General features: G+C 44.8%; 5 protein-coding genes across 15 annotated transcripts in view; 3 read left to right on the top strand and 2 right to left on the bottom strand.

The window, feature by feature from the left end:
- Positions 1-35: 35 nt before the first annotated feature.
- LOC115559960 (dual specificity protein phosphatase 13-like) lies at positions 36-2,970 on the top strand. Of its 2 annotated transcripts, XM_030379205.1 has the most exons (5): positions 36-531; positions 755-969; positions 1,239-1,487; positions 1,657-1,742; positions 2,883-2,970. In XM_030379205.1, exons 1-3 carry the CDS (start codon positions 341-343, stop codon positions 1,433-1,435), a joined length of 603 nt encoding a protein of 200 aa, XP_030235065.1. In that variant the 5' UTR covers positions 36-340; the 3' UTR covers positions 1,436-1,487; positions 1,657-1,742; positions 2,883-2,970. The 2 variants fall into 2 exon arrangements, with proteins under 2 accessions (XP_030235065.1, XP_030235062.1); XM_030379202.1 differs by having other exon boundaries at positions 1,239-1,742.
- On the top strand, positions 1,800-8,222 carry LOC115560327 (uncharacterized). The gene is made up of 6 exons (XM_030379715.1): positions 1,800-2,363; positions 2,883-3,100; positions 3,642-3,850; positions 6,365-6,615; positions 6,789-7,015; positions 7,358-8,222. The coding sequence occupies exons 1-6, from the start codon at positions 2,239-2,241 to the stop codon at positions 7,576-7,578; spliced, it is 1,251 nt and encodes a 416-aa protein (XP_030235575.1). The 5' UTR covers positions 1,800-2,238; the 3' UTR covers positions 7,579-8,222.
- On the bottom strand, positions 7,576-16,778 carry LOC115559959 (adenosine kinase). Of its 2 annotated transcripts, none has more exons than XM_030379200.1 (11): positions 16,516-16,778; positions 14,524-14,598; positions 13,538-13,591; positions 12,136-12,214; positions 11,528-11,700; positions 10,997-11,105; positions 10,536-10,706; positions 10,231-10,266; positions 9,527-9,641; positions 9,334-9,423; positions 7,576-9,154 (listed from the first exon to the last, which is right to left on the bottom strand). In XM_030379200.1, exons 1-11 carry the CDS (start codon positions 16,632-16,634, stop codon positions 9,030-9,032), a joined length of 1,146 nt encoding a protein of 381 aa, XP_030235060.1. In that variant the 5' UTR covers positions 16,635-16,778; the 3' UTR covers positions 7,576-9,029. The 2 variants fall into 2 exon arrangements, with proteins under 2 accessions (XP_030235060.1, XP_030235061.1); XM_030379201.1 differs by lacking the exon at positions 16,516-16,778 and adding an exon at positions 15,643-15,797.
- LOC115559957 (AP-3 complex subunit mu-1) lies at positions 16,733-21,746 on the top strand. Of its 3 annotated transcripts, none has more exons than XM_030379195.1 (9): positions 16,733-17,000; positions 17,368-17,680; positions 18,037-18,208; positions 18,363-18,500; positions 18,848-18,933; positions 19,317-19,450; positions 20,005-20,212; positions 20,782-20,926; positions 21,199-21,746. In XM_030379195.1, the coding sequence occupies exons 1-9, from the start codon at positions 16,885-16,887 to the stop codon at positions 21,297-21,299; spliced, it is 1,413 nt and encodes a 470-aa protein (XP_030235055.1). In that variant the 5' UTR covers positions 16,733-16,884; the 3' UTR covers positions 21,300-21,746. The 3 variants fall into 3 exon arrangements, with proteins under 3 accessions (XP_030235055.1, XP_030235056.1, XP_030235054.1); XM_030379196.1 differs by having other exon boundaries at positions 16,860-17,000; positions 17,371-17,680; XM_030379194.1 differs by having other exon boundaries at positions 16,860-17,000; positions 17,323-17,680.
- A 691-nt stretch (positions 21,747-22,437) lies between these two features.
- LOC115559956 (vinculin) overlaps positions 22,438-25,160 on the bottom strand; it is a 34,121-nt gene continuing 31,398 nt past the window's right edge. For all 7 annotated transcript variants that reach the window (XM_030379190.1, XM_030379186.1, XM_030379188.1 and 4 more), the window contains 2 exons: positions 24,925-25,029; positions 22,438-24,465 (listed from right to left, as the gene is read on the bottom strand). In XM_030379190.1, coding sequence (XP_030235050.1) covers positions 24,319-24,465; positions 24,925-25,029 — 252 coding nt within the window. In that variant the 3' untranslated portion in view covers positions 22,438-24,318. The remainder of the gene's footprint in view (positions 24,466-24,924; positions 25,030-25,160) is intronic.

Below are 25,160 nucleotides of genomic sequence, written 5' to 3'. Positions count from 1 at the left end.
CCAATGAACCATCATTAACCCAAGCTCCAGTCCCTGTTGTCCATGTATCATAAAACACGTCAACAATATTTGAAGTTGATTATTCTGGTCGGAAATATAAGCAGAATTGCATTTATTGTTGATAACGGCAGGAATGGCCTTTGCCATTCTTATAGTGCATATTGCAGAATATACTTCCTGTGTGAGAAACTGCTCCACCTGTCTTTCACAGTCAGTGTTAATCAAATTAAAGAGTTTTTTTTAGCACCATTCCGAGTGGCAGTGAAGAAAACCTCTTGCTTTATTCACTGATGCATAATACAGCTTGGAATACTCCTCTAAAACCTGCTAAACTGATGTCATGTCGGATGTGAAAGGCGAGAGGCAAGGGTCCCAGTGCCAGACGCACAGTGTGGATGAGACCGCTCGCGACGTCGAGGCAGACGAACTACAGCGGCCGTCTCTTCAGGAGTTGGAGGACATTTTACATTCGGCCCCGCGCTCGTGTCGTCATGGCGACGAGGTGTGGCCCAACCTGTATCTGGGTGACATGTAGGTGTTGTGTTTTATTGTGTTCCCTTTTCTGTGTGGCACATGCAAAGCTTATTTTTACAATATTTTTAACGTTTGTAACACCAGTTGCTCCACCACCTGGTAAGGCGGGTCAGCTGGTAACTGCAAGGTTGCTAGTTCGATCCCCGGCTCCTCCTAGCTGAGGGTCGAGTGGTCCTGTTCTTGCGCCTTGCCTACATAAATGCAGTCCATTTACCACCAGGTACATGTCCCATGACAAGTTTGGACTGTGGCAACTGGGCGTGACGCACGTCTTGAACGCAGCTCATGGCAAAATGTGCTGCAAAGGGAGTGCGGATTTCTACGGCACCACGGTGAAGTACCATGGCGTGCCAGCCAGTGACCTGCCCACCTTTGACCTTTCACCTTTCTTCCACACCTCTGTGCTGTTTATTCACGAGGGTCTGACATCGGGAGGTACCGTAAACCGTTTCTCCCATCCCTGAGAAAAGCATTTACCGTAGTAGATGACCAAGAATGTATTCACACCTGCTGTCAAAGTGTAGGTGTGTGTGTGCAAGTCAGAGAGCGGGTGTGTACGTGTTTGTGTAATCGTGTCTGAGTGCACGTGCCTTTGTACGTGCATTCATATCTATGTGTGTGTCTATGCAGGTGTAGGTGTGTCTGTAATTATACGTATGTGTTTGTCTGTGTCTGTGTGAATGCTTGTTTTTGTCTTTACCCAGGCAAGGTGTTCGTGAACTGTGCCGTGGGAGTGAGTCGTTCAGCTGCTGTCGTTTTGGCCTACCTCATGATCCATCGTCACCTCAGCCTTGTGTCTTCCATTCGCCTTGTTCAGCAGAAGCGCTGGGTTTTTCCCAACCGGGGCTTCCTGCAACAGCTTATTGCCCTCGATCGGAACCTACAGCGGGAGAGAGACTGAAAACCCATCCCACACATTGTGATTCACTTTGAGACTCTCCTACTCTCAGGCAGTATGTCTTATTTAATGTACCGTCATTTGATATAATCTGACATGACACCACTCAGGAACAGTGCATAATAATCTTGGGTATAATAATAATCATTTGCCATGGAGAATGGAAAGGATAAAGAATGAATTATTTATTGAATCAATAGCCTTGGGTTGTGTTTCTCAAACAGAACAGAGGGTTGTTTCGAGGCACAAACAGAACCAATCACTTTTCTCTGCGTGTCTGAATCGCGGTTATGCACCGAACATAAATAGTGTGAGTATAAAGGATCCAGTGAAAGAACACACACACACACACACACACACACACACACACACACACACACACACACAGACACACAGACACACACACACACACACACACACACACACACACAGACACACACTGAACTGAGAACTAAATTTGGAACCATCCGGTCAAACAGCCACCTGCTCGTGTCTGTCACTGTCGTACACACTCGGGCACACACACACACACATACACACACACACACACACACACACACACACACACACACACACACACACACACACACACACACACACACACACACACACACACACACACACACACACACACACCAGGCACAACAGTTCCCACAGTGTTCCAGGGAGAGTGAACCGGGAGAGTGCACAGGGAGAGTGTAAAGGGAGAGAGTGAACAGGGAGAGTGCACAGGGAGAGTGTGAAGGGAGGGTGAAGCCTTTAGCGGGGATTGCGTTCGTGGGAGCAGTGCTGGTCCTCGGGGCAGAATGTCTGGGAGCCGACCACAGCAGGACCTGGCGCTCATTAAGGAGCTGGAGAAGGCCTTGGATTCCTGCGCGCTGGAGCTGTCGCCCGTAGACGAGGTCTGGCCCAACTTGTACATAGGCAATGTGTGAGTGGCCCGCCTGTTGTTTTGTACCGTGGGGGGGGGGGGGGGGGGGGGGGGGGGTTGGCTGGAGATGACTGTGGATGTTATCGTGGAGTTCGGCTGAGGAAAGCACAATACAACTCTTCTTTTGTGTTGGGTGTAGCTTTGTGAGCCAAGAGCGGAGCAAGGAAAGTTTATTTGTAGGGCAGCTTTACATTGACATGTGAGAAAAAAAAAAGGAACTAAAAAAACATTTGAATAAAAGTCAAAAAAGAATGATATCATCTTTGATATCATCTTCTGATCATTATCTAATGATGGGACACAGGATAAGAAAAGAACAGTCATTGTATCCTTTAAAAGAGATAAAGGATAACAAAAAAGGAGACGTAGAAAACAAACAACCAAGCTGTGTCTCCATCGGTAGCCTGCATTAAATCAGTCATCCAGTCATCCAGCCCCGAATGCTCAGCTCACATCATTCACCAGCCAGCATATAAAATGAAGGAGCAAACAGCTGACTGTGTGTCCCACCTCTCTCAGAGCCATCGCTCAGAACCGAGGCGGGTTGCGTAAGCTGGGCATCACGCATGTCCTGAACGCAGCCCACTCCAAGCAGGGCAGCTTAGGGGACCAGGAGTACTATGGCAGCAGCGTTGTGTACTGGGGCGTCCCGGCAGAGGACTCCGACCATTTTGACCTCAGTCAGCACTTCAAACCCGCAGCAGACTTCATACACAAGGCCCTGAAGAGCAAAGATGGTACGTGTGTCTTTGTTTGTGTGTGTGTGTGTGTGTGTGTGTGTGTGTGTGTGTGTGTGTGTGTGTGCGTGTGCGTGCGTGTGTGTGTGGTGGGGTGAATCAATCACGTTTCTTTTATTAATAAAATACCTTGGAAATAACAAACCAGGTTTTCAACTCAGTGCTGTACACTGATTTACATACATATATACATACATACATATATATATATATGTTGTTGTGTTGTCATTGTCAAGTTCTTCAGCAGAGTAATTATGTCAAAGGCATTTATAACAACAAACAAATTAGATTGAGATAAAAAGCACGACACAGTGGAATACAACTAAAACAGATTAGATAGGTAAAAGGATAATGCGCACAAATAAAAAACAATACAATGGGTAAAAGGATTGTAACGCACCTGATAAAAGTCTCAAACTCGAATTAGTTCTACTCTCTAATTCAACCTTTCCGTTTCTTCACCTATCTTCCCCTATGCTCTCTGGTTCAACCTTTCCGTTTCTTCACCTGTCTTCCCCTATGCTCTCTCCACGCTTCTTAGGGAAGGTCTTGGTGCATTGCATCATGGGTATAAGCCGCTCAGCCACATTGGTGCTGGCGTTTCTGATGCTGAGGCGGCGTCTCTCCCTCGCCGACGCCGTGAATCATGTGATCCAGAGCCGAGCCATCTACCCCAACAGGAACTTCCTGTCTCTGCTGCTCCACCTGGACCAACAGCTGGCCTCCAAGAGGAACATGTGTGCCCTCTTTTGACCATTGACCTTTGACCTCTCTCTCACACTCTATATCGCTCTCTCTCTTTCACATCTGTTCATCACAGGATGCAAAGGATCACTCTCCCTTGATCTCCCTCTCTTCTTCGCCTCTCTCTCTCTCTCTCTGTCGCTCTCTTTCTCGCTCTCTCTCTGTCTGTCTGTCTGTCTGTCTGTCTGTCTGTCTGTCTGTCTGTCTGTCTGTCTGTCTGTCTGTCTGTCTGTCTGTCTGTCTGTCTGTCTGTCTGTCTGTCTGTCTGTCTGTCTGTCTGTCTGTCTGTCTGTCTGTCTGTCTGTCTGTCTGTCTGTCTGTCTCTCTCTCTCTCTCTCTCTCTCTCTCTCTCTCTCTCTCTCTCTCTCTCTCTCTCTTCTCTCTCTCTCTCTCTCTCTCTCTCTCTCTCTCTCTCTCTCTCTCTCTCTCTCTCTCTCTCTCTCTCTCTCTCTCTCTCTCTCTCTCTCTCTCTCTCTCTCTCTCTCTCTCTCTCTCTCTCTCTCTCTCTCTCTCTCTCTCTCTCTCTCTCTCTCTCTCTCTCTCTCTCTCTCACACACACACACAACAGGGTACAAGTCCAGACAATAGTGTTTGTTTACAGCTTGGCAGACGTATAAACACAAGAAACAACCGCAAAGAGCCATGAATATACAATACATTTAACAGTGCATGAGGTGAAACTGGTATTTCTCTCTTTATCTCTTTCTCTCTGAAGTACACAATCATTTGTAAATACTGCTGAGGCGTAGTGAATGTTGTCCAATGTGCAGTGTAAATTAGCTTGAGAACGTCTTCCTTCTATAAGTTTGATACATTAGGTTTAAGTTTTTCACATGAAAACCGACTATACTCAAATCATTGCCCCAGAAAATGCTTACATGCAAATCGGTATATCATGACTGTCTGTATGATTTGCACATAAAATCACACATATTTCAGGGTCATTGTTTAGTGAATATCTCTTTCTATAAAACCTTTTTCTATTAAACCTTTGTCTTGCATTAATTGGATAGATTATATGCAGAATATATACAATATTAAATTCAAACAATAACCTGAGTGCACGGTAATCTAGCATGCAGACATCTGTGCAGGCACATGGATTTGCATACTTACTCGCATGCATACTATATGGCAAAAAAGGTCACATAGACGTAAACATACTAACACCTGTCTTCTGCACACATACACCCGGATCTATACACTTACACATTATCTGCATGCCTTAACCCTAAACAAATAGACATATGCAAAATGACAGAGATGAAGAGTATACCAATCAAAAAGTGGATTACTAACACCCATAAACAATTATATATTGGTGTTTAATTTACAGACTTATTGATACTCTCCTATGTTTTTCCAAAATACTATTTATTTAATATTTATTCACATTACTAAATCGAACTAAAATCAAATGATTTTGTTTTTGGGATATCTGTATTATAAAACCACGATCCACAATCAACAATCTTTTATACACAATAATACAGACTGCAAACTGTAAATCACATGCTCTTCATTTGAAATTAAAGTTAATTCAATTGAAGTTATATCAAGTTAAGTTAAATCAATGAGTGGAAAGAGGAGGAGGTCTCATTGAATAGTTATTTCAGTAAGACTTTCCAGTAAGGGTTCACTCATTTTCATTAATTAAGATTTATTTACGCAGTAATAAGAATTAAGTAACCGTTAAATAGCATTTAACTAATGGTCAAGTTGTCATTCACACACACACACACACACACACACACACACACACACACACACACACACACACACACACACACACACACACACACACACACACACACACACACACACAGTGATCCTCACACCTGTTGAAACATTGCTCTCATTTTGATGATGACAATGCTGTCATACAGGCACATACTGTGTCTGTGATGTAAGCGATCAACTGGGAACTTTAGTGTGTCAGTTGCGAACTACATAAGAGTGGTTATAAACCAGTCAATAAGTGTTTGTTTGTGTGTAAGAGACAAAACAGATAATAAAGAGAGAGAGAGAGAGAGAGAGAGAGAGAGAGAGAGAGAGAGAGAGAGAGAGAGAGAGAGAGAGAGAGAGAGAGAGAGAGAGAGAGAAGACACTTTCCCTTTTGAGCAGCAGGTTGCAGAGGTCAGGATTTGTCCTCGGTTGCCTAAATATATCATCTTGCACATGTGAGCGGAGGGGCCGTTACCATTCCTGATTCGTCATTCAGTATGGAACCTAAACGGATAGAAGGGGCTCTACAGTGACAAACACACTCCGAGAAGTGCATGACAGAAGAGGGAAGGTATCGTGCTGCTTTATGTATGTTCTGACTTTTTAAAGACAACTTAAAACGGCATTTCTTGTAGGTTACATAGAGGTAAGTTTTCATAAAACAGAGAAATTGATTAATTATAACACCTTTTACTAACACTATACCACAACTAATACATCTTCGTTGTGATTGTTTTTGTAACCTGTCCAGGTAGGACGTCATCACTGCCAATACTATCCCAGACATCTGCCTAGCACTTGAGAAAGAGCCATATTGCGGTAGACGGTCAAAGGTTCTGGTGGCGGCAGGCGGCGAGAATCATGTCTTCTTGCGTGGGGGTGAAGCCGCGCTGCGGGGGTAACCCGTACAAAGCCATGCGTGTGGACCCCGGCAGCGACTACATCACGCCCGGGACGCTGGACCTGGAGCAGATGTTTTGGGCGGGCGCTGGAGCCCAGTACACACACGTCAACGAAGTTTGGCCCGGTATCTACATAGGAGATGAGTGAGTAGGCCTACATGAACACGCACTGATTGCGGCTCCTATCCGAGGCATCAAAGCGTAAGACCCCACATCATCCGCAAAGACGGATTCATCTTTGAGCAACTCCTGCCTGCTTAATAAGGATAATGAATAATCTGTTATTTCAGTTCATGAAGGGAAGTCTCTGTCCGCAGGAAAACAGCCTTGGAGCGAGCTGCTCTGAAGAGCATGGGCATCACGCACATCCTGAACGCAGCGGAAGGCAAGTGGAACAACGTATCGACCGGCGCCGACTACTACCGAGACGACATGGACATCCAATACTACGGGGTGGATGCCGACGACAAGCCCACCTTCAACATCGCCCAGTTCTTCTGTCCTGCCAGCCACTTCATTCACGGCGCTGTTCAGGACCCACAGAGTAGGCCTACGTGAACCGATGCGTTATGCCTTCAGGAAATAGGCGAATTATTTTGTTACCTTTTTTTAAATCTCTTAATAGATCTGTTGATTGATAAAATGTACATCACTGGGCCCTTTTCTATCCATCTTTACTACTAGTGGGTTCCATTATTGTTTTGGCCACCCATACCTGGTTATTTATGTTACTCTAGTGATTGAGCAAGACCCAGCTATGTAGGCCTACCTTGAATGCACATAGATTGCCTACGTAAAGCAAATTGAAGCTGATTGATTGGTGTGTGTGTGTGTGTGTGTGTGTGTGTGTGTGTGTGTGGTGTGTGTGTGCGCTGGGGGGCCCTAGGCAAGGTGCTGGTCCATTGCGTAATGGGGCGGAGTCGGTCAGCATCGTTGGTCCTGGCGTACCTGATGATGGAGCAAGGCCTGAGCGTGGTGGGTGCCATTGAGCACGTGCGCCAGCGGCGTTGCATTCTGCCCAATCACGGCTTCCTGAGGCAGCTGAGAGCGCTGGACATTGCCTTGCAGTTGGAGAGGCTCAGGGAAAAGAAGACGCCAGACCGATAACTTTCCATGGGTTTAATATTGTCGACACCATTTCCAACTGCAGGGACAATTTGTTTGCATGTCGTTGGATTTCTTTCTCCACCAAAGCTTGATGCCCACAGAAGTTACGTCCTTAAATAATTAGATTCAATTGAACCCTGACCAGAAAAAAATCCCTCATGATCCAACAGAAATGTGATTTTTTTAAGTTTAGGATTTTAACAGCCTACCATTTAAAAACTGCAGAAACAAATTTAACAAAATATGATTTCTAAAAAATAAAAAAATTATCAGTTTGACCAACTACTTATTCTTATCGTAAATAAGCTTTCTTTGTCAGTTTAAGAAAATACCGTAACATAGTTAGCATTTAACAAAATAAAAGACCTTCCATTCCAGGTATTTTGAGGCCATGTAGACAAACGAGTCACACTCGCAGGTTTTTCAGTCTTTTAAGGCAGAAGAAAAAAAGGCTATCAAGGAGAGATGGGCCCAGCTCTCTTGCACTGTGCTGAGCAAAGATGGCGAGTAACTTCCATGTAGTTAAACAAGAGTGTGGACATCGTGCCTCAGCAAACTTGAGTAAAAAAAAAAAGAATTAAAAAAAGGCATCCGAATCGACAGAGGCTTCTTCTCCGTACGAAGAGTTGAGGAAAATTAAATCGTACAGACCAACCCTCTAAAACGGAACGTAGGACAAAGCCAAACACAATCAAAGCAGCTCATTGGTCTGCAGGGAACAAGTGTGCAAAGCTTAGCTCGCACACCTTTAAGTACAAATATAGTCATACAAATTGAAACGTGTGCTTTAGAAAAAGGGAACCAATTTGGCATCCCACTGGTCGATTAAAACCTGAGTAACAAGGTTCACCAGTCATGAGTAAAGGAAAAAAAATCGTAGCCCGTGTCATTCCTGTAGAGCTCAATACTGTATGCATAACATCAATGTTATAATTAAGGTCATCACCCCCTCATGGAATTACTCTGCTGTCACAGAAAGCACAAGGGGAACGGCTTGAATGCAACCGTGCACGATAAACACAGTGGCTGGCAGTGTCAGAGCCTCATAATACTATCAAAAACTCACTTATCGTCTCAACAAAATATAGACGATATGAACAAATGAATGCCATTTTTCACTGAGATTCAATATGTCCAGCAATAGTTTTACAGCCTGCAAGGTTCCCCATATTTCTGTTTTGGTGTAAACTCTGCAGCAGACCATCTCCCTGAAGTGCTGGTGTAACAACTCAAAAGTGGCCCCTAGCAGGCGTAACGGGTATACCATGGATAAGACGGGTACTTCAACATGCAGTTCACACACACAGAGAGGGACGGATTGCTGTTGGTTGGATGATGGCGGAGGTTTAACACAGGCCCTGAACCACATGAGGTCAGGTTTGTAAGGAGGGTTGCTTGAGGCGCACTGGGAACACGAGTGATACGACAGTGATGGACGGACGGACGGACCCTCAGTGGAATTCTGGCTTCTCGGGGAAGGTGCAGCCAGAGCGTCTGATGACCACGTTGGCCGAATAGTGACCCGCCTCCACGCTCCTCTCCAGGGGTTTCTCCTGCACCAGCTGGGACAAGAACCCTGGTGGAGGCCGAAGGTGGTCAGGTGGGTTTGACACACACACACACACACACACACACACACACACACACACACACACACACACACACACACACACACACACACACACACACACACACACACACACACACACACACACACACACACACACACACACACACACACACACACACACTTACCGCCTACGAAGGCATCACCAGCGCCGTTTGTGTCAACGATATCCTTGGGGTCGATCTTCAGCACAGGGAATGTATCTATCTTGTTGTCGCCTAGATAGAAAAATAAAGCATTAGCGTAGATCGAAACAACGCGAGAACTGCAGAACAAAACCAAAAGAAAGAGGGGGGGGGGATAACGAGAAGTATTTCTCACTTTGTGCCACGATGGTGTTCTCCTTCCCCTGGGTAAAGACCACCACTCTGGGCCGCTTGGTGTTCTCTTTGGGCAGAGCCTGGGCCTTCTTGGCTAGCTCCTCGACGTCCTCAGTCTACGACCGAAACACAAAGGCACCACCAGTCAGTAAACCGAAACATGAAGGTAAGCACCACCAGTCAGTAAACAGAAACATTAAAGTAAGCACCACCAGTCAGTAAACAGAAACATGAAGGTAAGAACCGCCAGTCAGTAAACAGAAACATGAAGGTAAGCACCACCAGTCAGTAAGCAGAAACATTAAGGTAAGCACCACCAGTCAGTAAACAGAAACATTAAGGTAAGCACAATCAGTCAGTAAACAGAAACATTAAGGTAAGCACCACCAGTCAGTAAACAGAAACATTAAGGTAAGCACCACCAGTCAGTACACAGAAACATTAAGGTAAGCACCACCAGTCAGTAAACAGAAACATTAAGGTAAGCACCACCAGTCAGTACACAGAAACATTAAGGTAAGCACCACCAGTCAGTAAACAGAAACATTAAGGTAAGCACCACCAGTCAGTAAACAGAAACATTAAGGTAAGCAACATCAGTCATTTAACAACAGAAACTAGAAGGTAAGCGCCAGCAGTAGCTAATGAATGACAGCACAGTGTGGATGCCATTTAAGGTCTGATCGAGACCACTGATTCACTCACTTCGAATTCTTGCGCTTTGCCAAACTCAGCTGCCTCCTGAAAATGAACACAGCAGTAATATGAAATCATGACGATCCAGTGTTTGTCTGATTCATACAGTTAACCGTTTAGTCCCATCTTTTTTCTTTATTGATGTCAAAAATAAGCTCATCAGTCTCAAATAATTGCCTTTTTATTGCCGTTGCAATCTGCTTTTAATCCCCCCGTTATCAATTCGAACACATTGAATATTATCATCATTACTATCAACTACCAAAGGACCAGTTTGGCGTGCAGACGTAGTGGCGTGGGCCGCCCTGACGTACCGTCTCGTTCCCGAACAGAACGTCCACGTAGGGCATGACCTGCATGAGGCCGTCCTTGAAGAACTGGGAGATGAAGGGAGCGGCGAGGTTCAGGCAGAACACCTTGTTGTTCTCGGCCGCGTGCTTGGCCACCTTCAGGATGGACTCCAGGGAGACCGTCAGGAAGAAACCCTGGGGGGGAACCATGGAGCTGTGATTGGACGTTTCACCAGGGTAGAGGACGTCATTTTGTCCCGTCGGTTTCCTCACATTTTCTTTATTGCATCCCTTCCACAGGTATGATGCAGTGAATAATATTGATTAAAGGATTATTTTCAATCCGCCCTTCTGAATTCCAGAGTCCTTTTTGCATGTCGTGGCTCCCTTTCCATAAACCATAACCATATGGTTCCTGGTATTAAAATGTTTCCCGTAAGTATGTCTTTTTTTCGTTAGAGCATAGTCATTGCAGCCCTACTTACAGCAATGTAGTAGACTTTAGCTTTCTCTACTAGCGCCCAGTTCTCCTCCAGGTCCAGATGCTTGTCCTTCTTGTAGGCATTAGCCGCTGCGAGGTTAGCAACCAGGGACCTGAGAGAGTGAGAGTGAAAGTTAGAGGGGGGGGGGGGGGGCAAGAGACACAAATGGAGAGTAAGCAACGTGTGAAGAACAGATGTCGGCTAATGGTCAAAAGGTGCAGTGTTCATAATTCAGTGACATCTAGCGGGACGGACCCGGCAGAAATGGAACATCATGTTAATAAGTGTTTTAATTGGGGCATAATCGAAGGAAAATAGAAAAGACGTGTTTTCATATTAAGTAGGTTGCTATCTGCAACCTCACCGCTAGAAGTCACCGAATCACACACACACACACACACACACACACACACACACACACACTGCAGCTCCAAGAGTCCTGATTGGAAGCGGAGTAACGGGACACGGGGACCTTAGCCTGGTGGTAACAGCGGCGGAGGGACAGCATGTGCCGGGGGTTATTTCGGGTCTAACCTTTTATCCCCGGTGATGCACACTGCGCAGGTGCCGGTGGGCTCCTCCTCCTGCTCGTAGTAGTGGGCGTCCACCTTTCCCTCCAGCGCCTTCTTCTTCAGGATATCCCCGAACTTGTCCTTGCCGATGCAGCCGAAGAACGTGCCCACCTTTTCGGGCTTCTGGATCATCCACTGGGGGGCAGCAGCGAGCGACAGGATCTCAGTACGGTAGAACTGTATGAAGCTGTATGGCTAGGCCTCTAGAAGCCCACCCCCTGCCTCCAGTAAGTGGAGTTCCCCCTTGGGGCAGCAGTCCATCATTTACAGTAAAAACATTTCCCTCATTTTATATGAAACACAAGCCAGCCTTGGGTTTTATCTTCATCTCTGTTATCTCCCAGTAAATTAAACTCCCAGATGGCAAGAATCTATTGCAGGAAATATCAACCATGTTTGGGGAAGTAGGCCCGGCAACAATAGCCGTTTCCAGTTTACCTCCGACTGACGCGGCAGTTAAAGCAGTCAGTTTTCACGGTCTAAAAGCACCCCTTTACACTTGGCTACAGCTATGGGAGGGTACGAGTCAGTCAACCCGGTGGGGCAGGAGGGGTGGTGTGCGACGCCCACCTGTGCCACTCGGATGGAGTTCTGGGTGGCGCCCCCGGCGTGGTACTCCGCCGGGAATTTGCCGATGAGCTCCTCGAACCTGGAGACAGAGGAGGGGCAGAGTGAGGAGGAGGAGGAGGAGGAGGAGGAGGAGGAGGAGGAGGAGGAGGCCAGGACACGGCAGCAGGAGCCCCCTCTACAACGCTTTACAGACACTCGTTGGACCACCCCTGCTGCCTGTCACGTTAAAGTCCTGACTCTACAGCAGCATTGGCCGGGCTCTTGCTTTGGTGTGGTCCGACTCTCACGCTGAACTTCTACTGGTGCTGACTCGTGTACTCGGGGTCTGTGGGAGCACTGTGCGTCTGGAAGAGGGGGGAAGCGAAACCAGCGGCCCTACTGCTGTTAAGGTCCTGAGACTGAGGTCGCCGAGATGAGACATCTGGGACTGACCGGCCGCCGCGAGGGAGGATGGGGGCGTGGTCTCCTGAGAACTGACGCCATTGGTCGCATCGCTCCCCTACGCGTTTGCAGTACAGTGGACCGAGATTTTGGTAGATTATGTTTTTTATCATTTTGAATTATCTTTTTGGTCACTACAGGGAGGGATACCGCACCAATTTTGGATGATGCAGCCGCCTTGTCATAGTTTCAGCCCTTAAGGCTTTCAGGGGCCAAGAGCATTTTCAGTTGATTATATAAATTACCTGTCCTTCCGAGGACTAACGGTACCCTTAATACTCTGTGAAACCAGCTTTACAGGGGAATTACATTCAATAAAGCAGATACATTACCCTCATTTCCTATAACAAACATGCGGGGGCATGGCCATGGGAGACAAGGACTAGCCTACTCATATACTATACACACTGGCAGAGAAGCATAGTTTGTTCAACAAATAGACAACATGTGAAAATGACGTGTGCGACCATATGCGTGGACAGCACACACTCACCAGTGCCGGTATCTTCTGGTAAATATTTGTTCTCTGACATAAAACTTTGCTCTAGTCACAGGAGGAATTTGGGAATTCCAATTCTGCGATTGGCTGAACGGCCTCTACGGCCCGGTCTCCCAGTCCCTTTCGGACCATCTATTGGCTGTCGTCATCTCACCGAGCTCGAACGTGATTAGTTCTGGAGCTTGCCTGTTTTGTCTAGCCTATTCCAGAATGAAGTGGATTAAACCAAGGACCAAGCGCCTCCCTTTGACAGACTTTTCTTTCCCCTTACCACTTTGCTTGACAAACAACGTGTTCATTTACAGTTAGCTATTCCTTCAATTGCCATTCTTTGTTACATTTAGTGTTCAGGCAAAGATCAAATCTTTAAGAGTACTTTTAAGAGTACCGTTTCTTACTTCTTTAAGATAAAGGGAAGTTACATAAAATCCAGGGGTTTAATGTAATAGAGGAGATACTAACAGCGCTTTGTGGCTCTCGTCTGCCAGGATTGCGTTATTGGGCTTCAGTCCAAACCTGTAGAGGGCAGAACATAAAGATCAGTTTACAATCACAGAGGGCAGAACATACACATCATTTTACAGAACGGGATGAAATATTAGGGACACACACACACACACACACACACACACACACACACACACACACACACACACACACACACACACACACACACACACACACACACACACACTAGAGTGCCATGTGAGTCTAGCGTTATCCTCATGTGAGAGTGAATTAGAACTCGGCAAGGAGGGAGGAGAGGGGGTGAGTTTGAAGGCTAATCCAGGCATTTACACAAGGGGTTGGAAATGGACTCTGAGCGTAAACCTGCAGGAACCCTTTGCACCCGTCAACTCCTGGCTAGCCAGGGGCCGGTGAAAACCAGAACGGGCCTACCCCAACCGGCGTGGAATGCCCTCACATCACCCAAAATTAAAATATAGAGAAGAAACCCAACCCAATTCAAACATGAGAATTTTACAGCATCAAGCCCCCGGTCACTTTGACATAACCAGCCGTTGCTTAAAATAAAGGGTATAAAAAACAAATTTAATGCAAAAACTCTCGAACACTTTGTTCCAGATGACAAATGTTGGTTGTTGCCCCAGGTTTCAACTAAATTTAGCATCTCTTATAAAACAAAGGCTTTCTTTCTGGGGTTGAACCAAATGCATGCCACTGCACTTAGGAGAGCAGTCATTAGATGAGGATTCCAAGATGCGTTAAGTCAACGGTAAGGCGATGTCTTACAGTGCATGCACACATGGACCTGTCTCACAACCCAATGATAGAACAGGTGGGATAATCAGAGGGAATGGCCACACACACACACACACACACACTAATTACTAAACAAATAATTTCTGCAACAGAGCTTGGCTCAACATTGGCCATAAGAGTCGCTCTCTCTATTGCCTCAACACACGTTCAGGTGTGTAACTCACTTGTCCAGAAAGTCCTTGTCCACCTCGGCTGAGATGTCCAGAAGGGGGTTTCCCATCCCGAACAGAGAGTTGGGGCTAGAAACAAAGAAAGAAAGACATTTGTAAAAACTAATATATATATACATATATATATATATATATATAAAAAAATGACAGCAGCAGTCTACGTTTGCATCAACATAGAAAAGTTTTAACAGGAGGATGGCATAATACGTACACGTCTTGTTTGATTCATACATTACTACATTTGAATTTACATCATACAGCATTACACCATTATACACTTGCATGTTGCACTACATTTTTATTCCGGCCCTCAGATCCTGTTACAGGGTGATATGGCGCACAAATTCATGATGACATAATAAAAAAAACCTTTCAAAGACTGCATTTGCCCTCAGGCAAAACCAACCAGAGCTCGTAATGAGAGGTCTGCTTGTTCCATTACAGTATGCAAAGAACTGAGCGTATGAACGGGAACGGAAACAACTCATTCAAATATAAGAGAGGATACATTCATATTTCCCCTTTGAGTGGAACAAAATAATGAGCTTAAAAAGAAAAGAACCACACCACACCCTGGTTACGTCAAGAGTGTAAACATGAAACGTGTTATGCAAAGAAATGAATCCCTGAATATACTCTTGTTCTCTCATTTGGGTTAAACCCATTGAGGCAAAACCAACCATATGCACATGCTTGGCACATGATGTGCTCAACCAACAGTCAAACATAGGAAAAGTTTGTTCTGCTCAAGTCCATTTTGACACAACACATACAAAGCATGCAATGCAGTTCCAAATGGATTCATGGATGCAATTGGTACTGGAAAACAAACAACGTTCTAATATTAATTATAGACCAGGTAACTCTTGTCAATTTCAGCATAATAAAGAAAACCACGTCTCTGATGCCACACCCTGGTTATCCATGTATACAGAAAATGGTTCCAATCGTGCTCTTCTTAGCCTTTTTATCAAGTCATCACTGAGCTTGTCTAAGTAATAACACCGGCAGGGGCGAGATGTTACTACGCCTTCAGCCGCTGCACATGTCCATGTCGAAAGACAAATGTTTCCACTTATCAAATCAACCCCCAATTTGCAGGGGAGGGCTTACCTTGGAGCTGACATGGTGTCCCTATTTCTAAAATATCTGACGCTGACAGACTTGTGGAGCGGCACAAATTCTGAGACAAAAAGAGCTGGGAACACAAAAAACTCCTAATTTCATCTCTGCGTGCCGCACGGATCGACATGTGTCTACACGAAGAAGCCCCGCCCCCGCACCAATCGGAGCTGAAGGAGGAGCGACGAAATCATACCACTGCCTGATAGTTGTGTACTCATTTATTAAATCGATCGTCAATATAAAAAATCCATGCGGTTGAATCGTTCTTAAACAATCTAATGACATTGCGATTCACGTCTAGCTGATGACATTGGGGCATGCTTATGTTACATGTATGAACGTTACAGTAAACTCCAACGTTATTCTTCACCGACACACAGATAATGTCGAAGAATGAACAACCAAATTGGTCGACTGTCCCATCGGACTGTCTGGCAATAATGTGAACGAGTCCAGTCATGCATTGAGTCGTTCAAACAGGACGGGAGCGCGCACCACTGCGCGGTAACTACACAGTACACATGTGTTGACCTTCAGCGTACACGCTTTTACAAATCAATGCGACTACGACGAACATTGCTTGGAAGGTCATATTGAAGACACGACGACGATTCAATGTCTCCCATAACTAACTTTAGCGACTCCAGCACAACACAAGCCACGTGGGAGCTCCACAAACGCACCGGCTGCAGACTGCGTGCAATTCCCCACTAAGTGACTCGTTCACTAGCATCACAAAAATAGCTACTCCTAACTTGGTAGGCGATCGCTATATAAATAGTGATTTACGTGCGAGTGCAATACAACACAAAGCAACCAAGGGAAGGCTTCGTTCCCTGAAATGTTTATTAGTATCCTCACCTTAGTTCGGTCGGAGAGTCTGGCTTCTTCTCTTCTGAGAGTCTTGGTTTCTTTGGAGGAGTGACTTCTACCTTCTCTTTCTCCTCCGAATGTCTCTGTTTCCTTGACTTTGGAGCCATTCTTGATGGTTACTCTGCGTTTCGATTAGCTTGTAGGAGGAAATGAATAACGATCCCGATCGACAGATAACGGACATGCGCCTTCTCAGTGGAACCGGTGTTTAGGTGGCCTCGGTATTGCCCGATCTAAAGTAAACCGCTCGCTGTTCGTCCATTATTTTGTGTTCATTCAAATCAATATGAATTGCTGTATTAAAGCATGGTTAATGTATGTAATTAAAAAAAAAGGCTATAATCTAAAATTTAGTTGATGTATTGCTCATGTTGTTTTAGCTTGCCTAATAGTTCAGGCTTCTCCGTGGCCACTATGAATGGTCAGTTGAAAAAGTGCCACATTGCCATAACATCGTTCATCGACTCCTGCAGGTATAACTTTATGCATTTGTTATGCCAAGTTGTAATAAGTCAACTATCTTCCAGTGACGTTCTTTGGTTATGGAGTGGAATTGAATGTTTTTGTCCTCATTCCGGTTGTGGACCGAAAGTCGGATGTATTTCTCGTTGTTGACTAAATAGTTCCCAGCTGTCTAACTTACCTGCGTTTTCAGTTTCATATTTTGAAGCTCGTCAGACTGGCTTTTTACTTTATGTTTTGAAAGCATAAATTCATCGTACATCTTTAATGCAGTAGTAAACGATTGGTGATTTCAATGTGCTTGTGACATTTCCTCTTCTGTAACTTGTATAGCCCCTTCCTCATCCCCTCCTCCCTCTCTCCCTCTCTATGTGACAGCAGTCACAACCTTGACAGCCTCCCCATTGTTGCAGTTGAAATGATCCACAGCCTGTTTCTGATTAACCACTCGGGAGATATATTCCTGGAGAAGCACTGGAAGAGCGTCATCGGCCGCAGTGTTTGCGACTACTTCTTCGAAGCGAAGGAGAAGGCTGCAGAGCCAGAGGATGTCCCCCCCGTGCTTCAGACCCCGCACCACTACCTTATCAGCATCTACCGCGACAGGCTCTTCTTCCTGTCGGTCATCCAGACAGAGGCCCCCCCGCTATTCGTGATCGAGTTCCTGCACAGAGTGGTCGAGACGTTTCAGGTCAGCCCAAGCTTATTGTGTGTCTCACTCTGTGTTTTTTCCATAGGGATGAAATTATATTGCGTTGACTGATAATATTTGCCAAGTTGGTGTGTGTTGATGTGACACCTACTTTCACTGCTGAGTGTTTCTATCCTTACTGGGTTTCTACATTGTTCAATGTAGAAACCCAGTAAGCTGCAAGATACCCAGACACTACTTGCCCATTAATGGCTTGTCTAAATTCACAGTGAGACACTTTATATAAAAGCATCTGCTGATGTGAATGTCTGCTCTACTCTATATGATTACTATATGTCATATACATAAACCATCCTTACTATGTGCTATTTCATTTAATTATTTTATTTTCCCAGGATTATTTTGGGGAATGCTCGGAGACGGTGATCAAGGACAACGTGGTGACGGTTTACGAGCTGTTGGAGGAGATGCTGGACAACGGTTTCCCTCTGGCCACAGAGTCCAACATCCTGAAGGAGATGATCCGGCCTCCCACCATCCTGAGAACCATGGTCAACACCCTCACAGGTCCACAGAACGTCACCACAGCCCACACATCATCCAGCGTTCTCCGCAATTACATATCCATTCTATTTGATGCACTAGCAATAGTTGATTCTGCTTGACTGTTCTTTTGTTTTCTGCGATTCTACGCTAAATGCTTTTATTTGTTTTACTCCAGGAACTAGTAATTTTGAAGAAAGGCTACCATCGGGTCAGTTGTCCACCATCCCGTGGAGGCGATCGGGTGTAAAATACACCAATAATGAGGCTTATTTCGACGTGATAGAGGAGATCGACGCCATAGTGGACAAATCAGGTAGGAAATAGCTTCCTTATTGGGTACAGTAATGGTGTGGCAGTTCCTTGCGAAGCAGAGCACTCAACCCTCCTCTGTTCAGTTCAAGCCAGGGCTAATCGGTAACCCACAGGGCTGCTAGATAACACTGGCAGAGTAAATAGATAAGAAACAAACGCAAGCGTTTTACCTTTACAATCACACAGTGAGCACAGCTTATGGTCCGGTTGAAATTGAAAAAGCAGGGTTGTTCTTTAATATGCTGTGGTCACCAATTTTCTTACTTTTGATGTATTTCTATGCATAATATATACTTTTATAAAAAAAAAATATGTTAATTATCTTGTGTGCCTGTGATTGGTCCACAGGTACGACGGTGTGTGCTGAGATACAGGGTGTAATTGAAGCCTGCGTCAAGCTCACTGGGATGCCTGATCTGACTCTCTCTTTTATGGTGAGTTCCCCTTCTCCCCTCATTCTAGATATTAGTTTATTGTCGAATGACTTTCCTTCCAACCTGCTAACCTGACATACCAGGTGGGTCGCCATACAGAACATTATGGGACGTCTTCTTTGGAACTGTTTGGAAAGGGGCCGGCACTTTCTAAAAATACTTGGCAGGGTATTATTGGATGACCAACGTGTCGATCGCAGTAGATCACGTAGTTCCTCATAGGACGCTGGGATTGTCCGAACCACTGTGTTTCGGGCCCAAGGAAGGCTGGACTCAAAGCCTGGCCGGATGGATCCTCGTGTGATCCTGATCTCTCTAATCCGGTCGGCTCACGCGGTGACTGCGCTGTAACAGTCTCCCCCGGGCTCCATCTCGCCCTGCAGAACCCCCGGCTCCTGGACGACGTGAGCTTCCACCCGTGTGTGAGGTTCAAGCGCTGGGAGGCGGAGCGAGTCCTCTCCTTCATCCCCCCCGATGGGAACTTCACACTCATGTCCTACCACGTCAACGCCCAGAAGTAAGCGCCCCCCCCCCCCCCCCCCCCCCCCCCCCCGATACGTACCCCCTCTCTTACAGGCGCACCCAGGGAAGGAGTTGTCCATTATCACTGCTTTATTATGCCAGTCACTAAGCCCTGCTGTGCCACTGATACCTAGAGGACTTAGGGCTGGTGATTAATCGGATTTTGATCGCGATTTCGATTTTAGCGTCAAACCGTCCGAAAATTAACGTAATCAAGTTTTTCCGATTATTTATTTTATTTTATTTTAAATATTTGTTTAAGCTTTTATAGAAAGGGCAGAAAAGCTGGATTCATATCTGTATATCATTTTAGATTGGAACATTTTCTTTTCGACCATTTTGTGTATTTTTTTAAGGCGAAATTTCAAAGTTCTCATTTACATAGATTGTTCTGGGATAGACATGCTGAATAAATACAACATAATTGTTTGAATAATCGTGATTTCAATATTGACCAAAATATTCGTGATTATGATTTTGCCCGTAATCGATCAGCCCTAAGAGGAGTTAGGACTCTTATATCTGTGGACCCTGTGCTCTGCCCCCCAGCCTCGTGGCCATCCCCGTGTACGTGAAGCAGAACATCAGCTTCTTCGAGAGTGGCTCCGGGGGCCGCCTGGACCTGACGGCGGGCCCCAAGCAGACCATGGGGAAGACGGTGGAGGGCTTGGTGATCACCGTCCACATGCCCAAAGCCGTGCTCAGTGCCAGCCTCACAGCCACGCAGGGCAGCTACACCTACGACCCCGCCACCAAGGTGACCACCGGGGGGGGGGGGCTAGGGCTGGGCGATTTGGCCTAAAATTAAAATCTACGTTTTATTTTTTATAGATTTTAATATAATTTTTTTTTCTATAAATGATAAAAAAATATATTTTTTTAAGTTTGGATTTTATTTGAAGATTAACAATGATTAACAAAAGCAAAATTTGGTTTGCACAGACTTTAGGCAAACTCTAAACACTTACTTCTTTCTGCGCACGCTACCATGTTTACATTTGAATATTTTTTCTTATTCTTAGACCATCAATTTGAATTACGATAAATCGATTAATCGCCCAGCTCTAGTATTGCCTATCGATTCTGGGGAGCCCAGATTCGATTCAATAAATTGATTCTCGATTCCAGATTAAAAATAGATTCTCGCTTCAGTTCAAAGGGGTGCTAATTTTTTTAATCTAATCCTGTTGGAAGTGGGCTAAGAAAAGCGGTTTAGCAAATGTTTACATCACAGCAGAGTACAGTGTTTATAAGATGACATTTTTTTACACTTTAGTAATGTTGCCGATAACCTGTTAAGGCGTGTCTGTGTGGTGGTGGGGGTAGGTGCTGGTGTGGGACATTGGGAGGTTGAACCCCCAGAAGCTTCCTAACCTGCGGGGCAGCCTCAGTCTGCAGGCCGGAGCCCCCAAACCAGAGGACAACCCCTCCATCAACATCGCCCTCAAAATTCAACAGCTGGCCATATCGGGTACTCTTACTTTGAAATAACCTTTCCTTTTACCCTGCCGGAATGATCCAGGTTTTAGGTAATCGCTCCCCCATTTCTGATATAATTAAAGCTCATTGTCTTACTCTGTGTGGTATAGTTTGACAGCAGAACAGATATTGTTTCACACAACATACTGTAGATATTATCTTAATTCATTCATACACCGTTTTTACATTGGGTTTGAATGTGTGGACTTTGTCCACTCAAATGGCTCATTGTTTCCCCAGCTTATCTGACCTCTTTTGTTGCAGGGCTAAAGGTGAACCGACTGGACATGTATGGAGAGAAGTACAAGCCTTTTAAAGGAGTCAAATATGTCACAAAAGCTGGAAAATTCCAAGTAAGGACCTGAGCATCAACTGGCTGATGTGACGACAGCCAACAACCCAATGTGCCAAAAATGGGGAACTGAAACTTTCCCACGCTCCAAGTTTCAGTTAGTTCTATAAGCCTTCTGTATCTAGCTCACTGTTATTAATGAAAGACTTTGTGTTGTCCAAAGTTAACTTATATGTTCATAGTGTTGCAGAGAATCGAATGATACTTCTAACCTTTTAAAGGGAAGCCTTAATAATTGTGGGAAAATACTTGTATGCTCTTTTTTGTCTGTGCATTATCTTGACCAGATAATAGGTATTCTGAGAGTTTTGTGACTAGTTTATTTTTCTTCATGTTATAGTTTATTTATCCCCATTTTATATGCTCTAAGGGAAAACACTAAGCTTTAACAGACTTGTGCAGCGGCCTGCCTGCGTGGCAATTTCACACTTCAGCACATAAAGCATGAAATCAGTGTCAATGTTTGCAGACCTTGTTACCTTTTGCAGCTGAACACAATCAGTTTTATACAGTAGCTATTTTTCTAGAATCCAAGCGGCCAACGTTCCCTTGTTTACCGTGTCAGTGCAGGTATTTCAGCCCAGAAATGTTGGCTTTGCGGTTTCACAGGAATGTCTGTTTGCCATAGAGAGCGCTCTGGTCCACCTTGGCGACCTGGGGAACTGTTATGTATTATATGTAGGACCTAACCTCGTCACTCTGACTACAACTACACGCACCAGTAGTGGACTTCTCACAGGAACGAGAAGTGGAGAGGATGGAGTTTTTAATCCCGAATCACTGAAGAAGGTTTCAGTCCCTACCGTGGTGTAGAGCCGTGGTGCGTTTCTGCTCTGTTGTAGAGAGTTGAGGATGCTCAGGAGGCAATCTCACCTTACTTTTATAAATCAATACTCTCGAAATGCAGCCTTATTCAAAACCGCTTTTGCATCAATCACTTATTGGGGAGGGTGGGGACAAGGATTGTCCTCTGTTTATCAACAAATTAAGATATTTTATAAGAAAAACACTTTGTGTTTTTGTTTTATGTGTGCGTATTTACTGCACACACTTTTGTTTTATGTGTGCGTATTTACTGCAATGCTGATAAAGTGTACTTTAATATCCGATAACATTGTTAGCATAATGTGTCAAATAAAGAGGCTATCAAGTCCAACAGTATTTGTATTTTTATTATTCGAAGGCACAGATGTGTGGACAGCGCTACGAGAATCAGACATCCAAGGTTGGAGAATTTCAGTGACTCAACGTTAGCGATTGCTGCATCCTTATAGGCCAACGTGTAATTAACGTAAATCCTTTTAAGCCACAGTCCACCTTTTAATACTGCCTGTTGAGTAAAGTTTATAAGGACACACGTATTTATACTTTTCTCTGACAGTTGTTCTTAAACTGCCGATGTAAAAAAAGAAATACCACCACGTGGTTGAAGCAATGCTAAAATAGATATTAAAAAATAACAAATTGATTGGTTATTATCATCTTGAACATGTCAGGGAAAAATATTTTCTTTTGCAGTTGCCTGAGGCAAATCCAAATTGAACACTTGCATGAATATACCAGTTAGCAACATGAACTTATTTGAAGGTTATAAAACCATTGCGGTCATCTGGAAAAAGCACAAGCAAATGATTGTTGGGAACATTCAGACATTGATGTCCAGGTTCTCACTCGTACGTCTCTAGAACGGGCTTCTCACAAATGAGAAAGCTAAATCATGAAAATGTTAAGGGAAAAGGTGGTATGAAAGTAAAGCACAAAAATATTGAAGTTGATGTGTTAGAGAGCTCTCAGTAAGAAGGCAGGAGACTTTAAGAATGGAAATGACTGCCAGGGTATTTATCTTTTATTTGTAGAATACGTCAGTAATAAGATGTGATTTTATTGCTAGGTTATAAAATCACTCGATCAGCAGTGATCACACACATTTCGATGTCTTTTCATTTATGCTACGAGCTTGTTGAAATGGTACACATTGCGACTATAACTTTAGAAAAGTAACATTACTTCTAAGTCAAATGTCTTTTATTTGACCTATGTTCATATTAACAGTTGTTGTCCTGGTTATAAACTGTTGATGAAATGAAAAACCCTTAGGCAATGTTGAACCATAAGGAACTAACTATTGAACAACATTGGCTAATGCTGCTGTTGAGTTAGCAACCCCAAAAAAGTAAAAATGTCCACTTCTCAGCAATATGACTTTTTAAATAGGTTTCATAAACCCATAAATGGTGAAAATAAATAAACAAAAGCATTGCATGGCAAAGTGTAATTCAGTTGATAGGTCATATTTCACCTCTCGGATGGATCTTCAGTTAAGAGCAGTATAACGATTCAACGTAAACATAAGGACCGAAATACAATCAGCCAGGTATGCACAAGATCAAAGCTCCTAAACTCCCAGCAAAGGATGTTAACAAAATAAATCCCTATTAAATATATACAGTACACCATAATAAACCGATGACATTCAACGAAAAGTAAACATTCTTTCTCAGTGAATATTATATTTCATAATTCTCCTTTAAAAGTAGAAAAAACGTTTCATGCAAAAAATATATGCCTGGGATTTGGATAAACTCTTGTAACCCAACATACCAAAAATATATATAAAAAAACTGTCAAATATTAACCTATGGATTTCCATAGCTACAGACGAAAGAGCCCGCGAACAGAGTAGGACTAACTGACAGTAGGCCAAGTACCAAAAGATAACACACAAACAAACAGCACACACACGCACACACACACACACGCACGCACGCACGCGCGCGCACGCACACACGCACCTGCGCACACACACACACACACACACACACACACACACACACACACACACACACACACACACACACACACTGAAGTAAAGGACGGACTGAAAGCTGCACTTCGCAGGCTTCCTCTTCACAAAGGGGAGCGCTATCATTCTTCCTTTGTGTGCGTGTCATTTGTACAAAGGATCTGCGGTGTGCTCTTACATGTGACCTGAACTCCCGGGGTTCTGGCGGCTGCTGGGCGGGTTCGGGGGTTCACTGGTACCAGGGGGTCTTGCGGACCCAGCGCAGGGTGCATCCCGAGTCGGTCCTGATCTTGATGGACGCTGCCTCGGCTTCTCTCACCGTCTCCTTCACGGACTGCATCAGGTTCTGGGCGTTGTGCACCAGCATGTCTGTGGCCTGGACGGACGGACGGACGGACGGACGGACGGGGAGATAGGAACATCAACACAAGAACCATGGGTTGACCTGACCCAGGGTTTCCAAGCCTTGGGGTTGAGAGTGGCCTGATTTGCATACGGGGGTCGTGGATGATGGCGGATTTATAAGTCAGAGATATTGAGTTGCATACTTTATTTGATGTGCCCTTAAATATTTACAGATTATAAATCAATCTTCCTTTAATACGGTTTGAAAGATCCTGTAAGGGCCGCCAATATACAAACACTATTTTTAACCACAAGCAAACAATCACTAATCACTTAAAACTATACTTTCAACTATGTGTGCAGCAGCAGCTTCAAGTTGGGGTCACAGGAATGTGCTGAACTTAAAATGGGTTTGAGCCCCGAAAAGGTCTGGGACAACTGCGCCCACCCATGACAACAAAGGAAAAACGACACAAGGCTAACGGTGTACCTGCTCTGACTCGTCTTCGCTGATGTTGGTGCGCCCCAGCATGGTGGCTTTGACCGTGGAGAGGATCTTCAGCTGAGTGCTGATGGTGGGGATGCGTTCGCACACCTGGGGGGACAAATGAACGCAGGTTGGCCGTCGGCGAATGATTTGACTTTCGTTAGCACAGAAAACATGCATAGCTAATGCCGCCGGTAGGTTGGAACTATGACGATGTTGGATCAACTGAAGCTGGTCTA

Source organism: Gadus morhua, chromosome 15 (genome assembly GCF_902167405.1).
Source record: "Gadus morhua chromosome 15, gadMor3.0, whole genome shotgun sequence".
In the NCBI taxonomy this organism is placed as follows: Eukaryota; Metazoa; Chordata; class Actinopteri; order Gadiformes; family Gadidae; genus Gadus; species Gadus morhua.
This window is presented reverse-complemented; position numbering and strand designations above follow the sequence as displayed.